This window comes from Ruditapes philippinarum, unplaced genomic scaffold (genome assembly GCF_026571515.1).
Source record: "Ruditapes philippinarum isolate M1 unplaced genomic scaffold, ASM2657151v2 ctg446_1_1_1_1, whole genome shotgun sequence".
In the NCBI taxonomy this organism is placed as follows: domain Eukaryota; kingdom Metazoa; phylum Mollusca; class Bivalvia; order Venerida; family Veneridae; genus Ruditapes; species Ruditapes philippinarum.
Genome location: NW_026862956.1, coordinates 203,877 through 215,179, shown reverse-complemented (window position 1 = coordinate 215,179; position 11,303 = coordinate 203,877). Strand labels below are relative to the sequence as shown.

The 11,303-nt window shown below is 30.1% G+C and overlaps 1 protein-coding gene across 9 annotated transcripts in view; it reads left to right on the top strand.

The window, feature by feature from the left end:
- The first annotated feature begins 2,084 nt into the window (after positions 1–2,084).
- LOC132720749 (serine/threonine-protein phosphatase 4 regulatory subunit 4-like) overlaps positions 2,085–11,303 on the top strand; it is a 60,202-nt gene continuing 50,983 nt past the window's right edge. For 4 of the 9 annotated variants that reach the window (XM_060704957.1, XM_060704954.1, XM_060704953.1 and 1 more), the window contains exon 1: positions 8,097–8,246. Coding sequence is in view for 2 of the 9 variants with exons in the window: in XM_060704956.1 (XP_060560939.1) it covers positions 2,260–2,346; positions 4,648–4,721 (161 nt within the window). In the remaining 7 variants the exon portion in view is untranslated. Of the gene's footprint in view, positions 2,347–4,647; positions 4,722–8,088; positions 8,247–8,317; positions 8,586–11,303 lie in introns of those variants that run through there. The other 5 variants (XM_060704956.1, XM_060704955.1, XM_060704947.1 and 2 more) reach the window with 4 other exon arrangements.

Genomic DNA, 11,303 nt, shown 5'->3' with positions numbered 1-11,303 from the left:
TGACACAATTATGCCCCTTTTTCGACTTAGAATTTACGTCAAAGTTTTTGTAATATCTCAAATATTTTCAAAGTCCATTGACATATGGCTTTGAAACAAGTTGAAATTTTATAGTCTTCTTTGAGAGCATAATAGGACTCTCTCCAAGGCCTTTACTGTAATATGGATTTAAAGAAAATGTTAACCCTTTTCCTTACTTAGAAAATTTTACATTATCAAGGCCTTTTTTACTATCAAGCACTAAGAATAGTCGAGCGTTGCTGTCCTATCGACAGCTCTTGTTTTATGAGGATACTAAGTAACATCCTTTAGCAGATATGTGTACAAATTTATAACTTAAATCAGCAAATATCCAAAGTGGTAGGATGTGCTTCTAGATTTATAAACACCTCATGTGAAAAAAGTGTGGCCTTGAATTCTTCTAAGTAACATTTCCATCTTCACAGCACGAGTGTGTATATTTTTCATAATGTAATTATAGATCACAAAACATGTCCTATATGTATGTCAATCTTATTATTAGGAGTTGATCAATATCAACATTTTGTAGAATTGTCTAATCATAAGAGATTAAATGCTAACATATGTCAGACATAATAATACCAAGGCATAAAATGTGAGCATTCTAAAGATAATTTGATCAATGTGTAAATTTGTTATTTACTGTTTACTGTTTTTGGGTTGTTGTTTTTTTTGTTTTTGTTTGCACAAATTTCTTATATTCATACAGCAGACTTCATTTTGTTATGTTAGTTTATAATGGTGATAGAAATTAAGGTTAAAGGCTCATTATATCCCAGAAATGCTTTAATCTTTATTTCTAAAATCGTTCTTTTTTTTTTAAAGAGTCCTGTTATAGTTTCTGTAGTTTCTCATTAGCCAATTACCTGAACCATCTTCTATTGTTTTTGGTCAGATAATACAAATATAGTAATTTGTATGGAAGTCTTTACATTTCGCTATTTTTTTACAAAAATATTCACTTTCAGCACTACTTTCTTCAGGTGATAAGCAACTTATATATTCTCAACAATAATTTGAACATTATAAAACATCCTGTGTCTCCTATCTAATGAAGAAAAATTTATTCGCTTCCAAGGCATAAATTTGGTGATTTTTTTTAACACATTCCTAATTTCAATCTGTGCAAGCAGATTCCACAAATACTTTGAATTAAAGCAGCTTGGCAAATGAGGATGATAAATTTTGACATTTATATTTTACTGATGTATTGGAAGCTAGTAAACATGTAGGATGCCAATGGTTTTGAATTTCAATATATAAATATGATATAAGTTCGTAATATTCTTCTGTAAAAGGTAACATAGTACTTTAGAGTAATTGTTTTTGAAACACTAATGTGTCAGAAAAAAATGTTGTAGCATACAAGTACCTAATCTCATACCCAACCTAATCTCAAACCTTTCATTTGTAAGCTATTCATTTTTCACTAGTAGTGAATTAATGTCATCAACTTGTGTGCATAATACAGATATGTGTGCTGCTGTCAAATGAAAACAATGCATAGGAACTGATATTTACATTACATATTTTATCACTCTGCATAATTTCATACAAATTGCTATTACCTTTGTAAGTCCTGTAAATATGTCACTTACTTTCTGTGAAAATGAATATTAGAAAAAAAATCTTAATTAAAGCAGGTACCTGCATCCTATAGAGTATTTCAATGCCATGTGATAGTCATATGACATCCACTTCTTTGGCTAAACTAAACAGTGAAATTTCGGAGATACCTGAAGAAGTTTGATATCAGGTTCTTTATTTTAAGAGGCTTTGTCAGTTTTACAAAAAAGGCTTGTGCTTTTCCCAGATGGAAATAGAGCTGTTTTAATTGTTGAATTTCAGTCAGATTTTACAGAAATGTAAAATAAAGATTAAAGTCTACATTTGTAAAGATTTTTGATGTAGACATATTTTTATTTATACTAAAAGACCTCTTGGGTGCCTAGAGGTTTGAACGATACTTCTCATAGTGAAGGAAATTATTTGGTGGTGTTAGACCAGCGTTGTATGATCATTTGTGTGCTTTGATATATTCACGGTTCTCGCGTTAACGCGTACCTGCACGAGAGTTCAAAAAGAGCATCATGGCGGATTGTGTTGTCAAGTGAAGCTAACAAATTGTCACATTTTTGCAACTGATGAAACGCGATCCTTAAGCTTTGTCAGGATTAAATTTATTCCAATTCTTATTTAACGACTTATGTTAGTTATAATGTTGGGCTGAAAAACACGATGGATATTAAAGATGCCACCACATCGTTGGCTGAAGACTTGAAAGAGTTAGCCCTCGATGGACCTGTCGCCAAGGCTGCTTTAAAGGTATCAATCGATGCTATTTCCCGATTAATGTTTTTACATTTGATTTCATAATTGAAGATTGTAACAATCTGTTAGATGCATGGAGAAACCTGGTTGATCAATCTCCAACGGCTGCATTGTCCATGCACAGATTTGCAACCTTTCAATGTTAATGACAGACAAAAACTTGTTGATAAACGAAGTTAAAGCCACTTGCCTCTAGATGGTAAATGAAAAAAAAATGAAATAAAATTTCAAGAAAATGGTAAATACTTGTCTGGTTACTGACTTCTTTATTCAAGAAAGAATGTTGACAAAAGCTTCTTTGCATTCTACCGTGTTACTAATGCAGTAGCAAATATAAATAGCAGATATAATTTATTCAACATTGTCACATGTCAACAAGTGGTTCAGAAAAATCTTTGATCCTGTACCCCAGGGTAGTATTATAATATTTGTTAATGTGAATGGCTAGTTTGCCCTAAAATGTATATTAATTGATATACTGGTCATCATATATATGATAATAGTCCTTATAAGATATGATATATAATTAATCAATTATAATTTTTAGTGTCACAAATTACTACAAATGTCACAACCAAAGCAGTTTATTGTTTGTCTCTATGTTTGATATGATCTGGATCACTGGTCCCAATATTGTCCTGTGGTACTAGAAACAAGTTCTATGAAAAAATTCTGTAGTGTATTAAGAAAAGGTATATCCCGATGGCGGAAAAGCACTTTTCAAAGCAAAATGTTAAAATATGACCCAACTATATATGGTATTTGAAGAGATATATTAAAATATTGGTAAGACGGTAGTTTTTCTGTTATCTTCTGTTATATTCATATGTCTGAGTTATTGTGAGGGGTTTGACAAAAAAGTAAGTTAGATACAATGAAAAACTGAAAAAGCTGAAAATTGGTGCAATAATCATCAAACATAATTGCCTTAAATACTCTTGCAATAGTCATCAAACATAACTTTTGCCAGTATTGGCATTTACAGTTATTTCTTTATTTGAAAAAGGTATTAAATAATGGATAAACAAATAAAATATTCATTGCAAAGGTATTTAATTACTTGTCAGACATTAAATGTCATTTAGGACTGTAGGTAGGGATTGTTTGATTGTTTCTTGTGTGTATACTATTATATTACAAACATAAATGAAATTCATTATTTATTGAAGGTAAAATTTGATAGGTTTTCATGTGAATATCTTCACAATAGAAATACCAAATGTATAGATTTAATACAAGTAGAAAATGTCATTGTCAGGTTTGAATAAAAAAAAACTACTCATACAAAAACTTCACTCTGTCAGAATGCTAAAATTATGTTAATATAGTTCTGTAGGTGCCATATCATTCAGATGAAAAAAGTGTGTATGATAACAGTTACTGTACCAAAATAATGTTAAGTTGTGAAAATTTATTTATTATATATTGATATCTCTTTAGTGGCTAAATTTACTGACAGGTAATACACACATGGACAGTTGTATAGGCAGGAAATTCTTTGACTTGCTGTTGTTTATTACCTTTTACCTTTAATGTCAAACCCTTTTTAAGCACTTTTATGTCCTTCCTGGATGTCTTAAACCAGTATTTGCACCAATTTGAATAGAGAAAGCAGAAAGAGAATATACCCTGGTAGGATTCAAACACATAACCTCCAGATAAAGGAGTCAAGTGCTTTATTCCAACACCACTGTTTATGGATAAAAAAATATTTGTATTTTATAAGATGGCTTAAGTCAAAGTTTTTAGAAAATTTCCCTTACATCAAATATAATCTTGTTTTGTCATATATATTGAAAAAAAAAGACATTTTTTCTTTATCTCTCAAAATGTTAAAAAAATATGTCTTCCTGTTACACTTAACAAATCATAAAATCATAATTTATACAGTTGTTTATGTTTTATCTTTTATAAAATTTACTCCATATCCATTAGCTACTTTGATTATTTTTGCCTATTACTGATTTTTTTATGTTTAAACCATTAGCTTATATAGAATTTATTTTTAACTAAATTGTGTAGAATAGAAGCACATTAGCTTATACTTGCAAATCCTTTCCTAGAACCAAACAGTACTAAGCATCAGGGTTTAAATCCACACTACCAGCCGTCCTTAGGTTAATAACTGAACTAGTCGGATGCTTTAACCACTTGGCCACACTGCTAAGGAAGCCATTTACTTTATATAAAACCTTTGACTAAGCATGATTTAATTATATAAATGTTCATATTACTTTGCAAGCCATATGGAAGTATATGGAATATATTGTTGAGTTGCTTTACTTTCATTTTCAGTCTAGCGAGGAGTTAGAGGAGCTAACTGTAGATGAACAGCTGAGTGATATAGAGAGAGCTGTTTATTTGCTAAGGTATGTTTTAAAAAAGTTTTTCCTCTAACATGCAGAAAATTTCATAGTCTTTACATGTTTTGTTTTGCATACAGTTTCATAGTCAACATCTTCAGCGTAGGTGCCATACATCATTGAGTTGGAATATAATGAAATATGTACTTTAAATATTGTACCTGTAATTTGCAAGTTTTTTTGTATTGTTTTTGTTTTTTTACCAGGGCTATATTTTTCATTTAGAGAGGCGTATTTTCCATAGAGAAAAAGTATCAAGTCATATACGTATTATCATGTTTTTACTAAATATCATACTATCTTTTTCTTTCCAATACATGTGCTGGTTACATTAAGATTTTTCATTTTTTGTTTCATATATTGAATTACTTCATGTTTTCCTACTTTATAAATCTGTTGGTCCTGTTCTTTTTTAAAGTAAGCTACTAAGGTACATGTATTTCTTGAACATTGTCATATCAGTTATCCTTAAAATGTACGCTGTTTTTCAGTGACCATGCTATCAGTCAGATAATAAATATTGTTAAAATAAATCTTAGTGTAGAAATGCTAAGTCATATCTGTTATCTTTAATTCTGTCAAAAATGAAGATTTTTCTTGGTATAGAACAAGGATGATAACATTTTACATGTTAGTACTAAGTACTGTACGCTTTAACAAGTTGAGAACAGCACATGAATTGTTCTGTGTCATCTTGCATTAGATGATTCAGCATATTGGTGACTGTATACTCTTTGACATAAGACTACATTTGAATGAGCTTTAATTTCTTATTATGGAACATAAAATGAAAGCCATTTATAAAGACAATACTAGATGTTATAGAAAAATTGTCATGGATACAAGTGAGTAAATTTATTCACACTATAAGATAATGCAGGAGAAAGCACAGCATCCGTGTCTGACTTCTGATACAGATTGAGTTTCACCCCTTTATCAGCAGCATCAGTACTTGCAGTATAATAATACACAGAAACAGTGATTGTTGTAGTAATTCTTTATGAAATCGTGCCATGTTATTAAAAACCTCTATAAGACCAATAAGGTTTGTTTGGTTAGGGAATATTGATATTATATGGATTACGCTTTATTGACTTGTATTTAAAGATTGTTCATTCTAAGAGAGAAGTCAATATTTTCCTGTTTACTCAAAGGATTTCATTTTCACTTTCCAACAAGTTTAATATTATTCTAGGGTATTGTTAAAAGCACTTTATAGATGTCTAATTATAGGCTAACATTAACCGATTTCTGCTTTATCAGAAATTTAGTATACACAGTATAATTACTATAAATATTTAATAATTTTTATTTTACAATTTGATAAAGTTTACTGTTTAGTGTTTTTGAGTTTTTTTTCTCAGGTTAACAGTTTAATACATGTATAAAGAAACGCCTGTAAAAAGTAACAAGAGAAACGATTACCATGTTAAAGCTTTCAAGGTCAACTGTGATAAATAGATTGAAGTTTGCAAGTTATTATAAACATGTCAAATAAGGTGAAGAAGAAACATTCAAAAGTGTTACCCATGGCCAATAGATCAGTTTTGTAGAATTCAATGTTTACAACAAATTTGTATAATTTCTTTTTTTGTGTGCTTTTTTTTAAATAATGTTTAAAGGTTGAATGAGGTAGCTGCAAGATTCTATTGAAATTGTTTACAACAGTAAGGATCATGTCGAATTTTGAAAAAAACATAACCTTGCTATATAGACACATTGTAATTTAAACGGAATACATTAAGAGGAAATAGTGTGATGTTACCGATATGGTTTAACTGAAACGTTTATGATGCACACTGAAATTGATTTTTTCAGAGACAGAAACCAGGCCTCTACATTCACATAAATATTGTTTACATCATCTGATAATTTTTATATGCCAATGTTCAATATTTTCTTGAATTATTGACTGAATATGGTAACATCATCTCTTACATCCCATTCCTGGCCTAGTATTGATCTCATCATTATAAAATATTATAAACAGCCTAGTAATTTATAAATGGCCTAGTAATTCAATTTTTGCCCGTAATTGGATAATGGTTCATCAATAACAAGTCCTGATAATGTTTGTGTGTCAGGTCACAGTAGAATTAATCCACACCATTGGTGTCATGGTCAAATCAAGTAATTCAGTCTGTTGTTCTATTGATTGTTACAGAATTTAGTCTTCTTTTTTTGTCTTTTTTTGTAATGCCTAAGTTGGGGTACTTTGGAATTGGATTCTGCCTTCTTTTGGAACTGTAATCAGTAAATGGAAATAACATGTTTTTTATTAGTACAATCAGTCAGTTGAAATATCATAAACTTTTATTTGATAATCTGTTAAAAACTCAACAGTGGAGAATATACTGTCTAAGTGTATATTTTTTTCTAAATTTATATTTGTTTTAATTTTTTTCAGTTTATAAACCATTAATAATTTTTATCTAGAATCTTTTAAAATTCCTTATCCCCCCATGTTTAGTTGACTAATTCTAAAATGCATGATTGTAATTAAATAGCTATAATTTAGAAAGTTTTCTGAAATACCAGCATTACTACAACTGAAACATTAAGAGAATGAATCACAGCTGTTTTAACTTGATATTATGAACTAGCGCAGGAAGCAATAAATGTACTTCTAATTATACCAGCTAATCTGTTCACCAAATGTCTTAGTTCTATTTAATTTTTAAATTGTTATGTTTAGTTTTCAGACTTCATTGGAGCCTTAAATTAATTTATTTTTAATTTGTAAATGATTTTCAAGCAGCTTTCAAAAGTTAAATGACCCATTAGAATTGAATATTTTTTGTTAATTTAAACTTAGAATTATTTTTAATATCTTTATAGATACTGGGTCTACAAAGGCATCTTGTACCAAAGCTATAACAATGAATTTATTGTGTGGTTATTTGAAATTGGGACATGCTCCTACATTCCAAGTAAATGTCAATAATTATATATATATAAATATATATAACATTGTCTTAAGAATTATCAAGTTTTCCTGAAACTATCCATACTTCCTGTAATAAACGTTACCACATCAAATTAATTTGAAACAAAACTTCTGTCAAATGCCATATAATAGTTAAACTCTTCCACACAGAGATGGATGCTCCAAATTATTTCCCCAATATTTGAAACCAGGATGAAATGATGCGGATTTGGCTAAGAGGCAATTATCTATGTGTGTTTTTTTCCAAATGACTTACCAGTATTTATCAGTAGTAACATGGGACTAACTGTATGAGTCAGTAGATAAGCATAGTCATGATTCTGGATGATCTATTATTCAATAAACCACCCACCACTCATATAAACCACATCATCAGCACACCATGTATAATTAGTGTCCTGAGTCAACCTCATGTTTACATTTCGCCATACATCCTTTACCATTGATGATGTTGTTATTGTATATTTTACCATAGAAATTGTTGTATGGCGAGAAAGTTTGCCTGGAATAGTTCACAATTATTACTCTGTGACAGAAAATGAGAAGGTTTTGGAAGCTTTTATATCACTAGTGTTTGGCACATAGTGAGTGCAGTGAAATGAATTTTATTCCACAGAAAATGTTTTTTCTGGATGTTAATTTAATAGTAAAATTTCTTTAAAAATCTGCGGCAGCTTAATTTATCTGTTTTCTTGAAATGGTTTAACATTGGAAATTTTTGTTCATTATTTTAATTTGAAAAAAAAGGGGAATATGTTTAGCAGGCAGACAGTGTTAAGGAATTTTGAGTGTTAATTTAGAATAATGAGAAAATCATGTCAGCCTAATACAAATAAGAGTAACAATGGTTTGTAGTAAAAATAACTAGCAGAGGATTATACGTTGGTTGGAACATGAAAAACTCATCCATTTTACTTATCAAAGTATGTTTGGTAATGGAGATGTATTTTGTTGCTCGTTAATTCCATTGATTAAGCATTGAGCAAATATTTATCGTAATCTTTTGGGATTTTTCAATGTATTCTGCAACACTTACATTTTATGTCATGGGAGCTATTTAGCATTCTTGGCAAAGTGGTTTTTATGTATTGTAGATGTTTATTTGCATATGCTGACGACAATGGGATACTTGAAGGCTTGAATAATTCCTGATTTCCTTACTGCTAATATCTCTGTCTGAAATGTTGGCAAAGGGGAAATTGGCAAGTTCTATTGATGTTGTTTTTTCTTTTTTATGTTGTTTTTTTGATGCCAAGTTGTTATTTTATTCAAAGTTATCTAGACATTGAGCTGGTTCATTTCTTTCACATACTTTATAACATTGGCAATGTAGGTTATATTTTTTTTCTCTGGATCAAGTGTCCACTAGTACATTTCATATTGAGGGCAAATCATAAATACGATCATTGTTTATGTCTGCAACAACTTCAATTAAAATCTTGCTTTATATCAATGAGGAGTATTATATCAAAGCTATACTAATGGTAGGCCTTGCCACTGGCACATTTTACCCTGGTCAATCTTTTAAAAAACTATTGTTTGACATGATTTCTGTACTTAAAGACTGCACAATTTCTGCTTATTTATGGTGTGAAATTGTCTGAGAATAATGTCCTAATACGAACATTTGATGTACCTGATGTGTTGAAATATTGTCCAAATATCATAGGATTGGGTGTTGACAAGCTGATAAACCTTGTCAGGAATATTTACTTATTTGAAATTTCAAATACTTAAGAGGCATTAATGGTGAGTTAGTAAACAGGAAAATGGCACTTGATTTAATTTTTTTCCGATCAAGATAAATATTATTCATCAAGGGAGACCTGTTCTCTACATATGGATGTCAGTTATGAAATACACAAGTGTGAAAACTGTGTTCCTAGTGGCACTTGTTGTAACATTTTATAATCTCTATATAAAATTCTGAAAATTATTTACAATTAATACATAAATCAGTCTGTAAGTGTAAAGATAGTTTTGCTATGAATTTTTGAATCCATTTTATTTCACTTGTTGATTTTTTCAGATTCAAAACAATAAAAGTTGTGGATTACACATGGTTAACCTGAGTCTTACCATATTAAGTTTTTAACCATTACCAGTTACCTGGTGCAGCCAGATAATTTTTAATGGATTTGTCCATCTGTCTGGGGAAAATTTCAAAATAATAAATAAATGGTTTAATGGTTTAAACAATGCAGACCATAATACAACTGTATGGATGTGCCAGCTGATCTTGGTTTGCTCAGGTCCAATTGGTAAACCAAGCCGCCACCAGCTGACCTAGGGTAACATTTTATTATCTGAAGCTGACAAATGAACAACTTACAAGTTTAAAGGAAGTTGTAGTACATTAGTATTTCTTGTTAGATCATTGAAAAGGTTAATTAAAGAAACACTCCACTTGAGAAAAATAACAAGTAAGAAAAATAATTATGATACAGGCATTTATATATATCTGATGTGAAATTTTACACAAATCTGGAAAGACCTTAACATACGTAACAATTTAGTACATTTTGATGAATATTAACTTCTAGTATGATTCATTAATGTTAATTTTTGTTGACTATAAAACACAAGATTTCGGGATCAATTGCTAATATTAAAATACCCTCAGGAAGAAATGTATCATAAGGTAAAAATTTACACTTTATCAATGTAATATCAGAGATTATAATAACTTGCCTGTTTCATCAATATCATTTGAGAGCCAGGCATGCCTGCACATCTGTGCAGTTAAACCGAACTACAGAAATTTGTTGAAATCCTTGAAAAATTAAATAGAACCTGATGATTCAATTTCAGATCAGGGCAAATGAGATGTTCAAGAATTAGCATAGTAAAGATTTAAGTAATAGAAAGAGCATCGAAACACGAGGCTATCTGATTTATACGAGGGGGGATATTGATGTTCTTTCTCTTTTGTATCATAGTCAAACATAAAAAACACGTTCCCTGTTGTCACAATATGAAACCCCGGAGAAAAGTAACCAATGAACGAGCATCTAAATATGACATTTCTGTTGCTTTCCCTTTCTCTGCCGTTACAATAAGTAAACCCCAGCAAAAATGAGCCAATCAATGGGCATGCTCTGGAGTGCGGGTAACTAATACCTGCACTCCAGTTAACGCACCGTGCATGTTTATGTATACGATTTTACTCGGACACGTTTTCAACAGAAAGGTCCCCAAACTATGATACAAATCTTATTTGTAGTTACATTCTAATGATGCAACACATAATGTTCATGTATACATTTAAACATTAACAATTATTGTATAAGAGGTCTGTGAGGTCAAGGATTAAATTTGTAATTTTATAATCTGATTTTGTGGTAATCCTTCTTTACTTGATAAATCAGATTTTGATAAGAATCGGGCCTTCCACCTATAATAATAAAGATACAAATTTACATATTTTTACAAGAGATTATTCATTTGTTAAAACATGTTTCATTTTATTTTTTTTGGAAAGATTAACATATATTTTTCATCAGCTCTTTGATGTGTCATTTTTGCATTAAGGTTTATCTACCACAGTGTGGTTTTATTCTGTGAATCACAGAGATTGAATTATTACATTGTGAATTGTTCTTTTAGAATTAAACCTGTCAGATAAATATTTTAATTTTAAG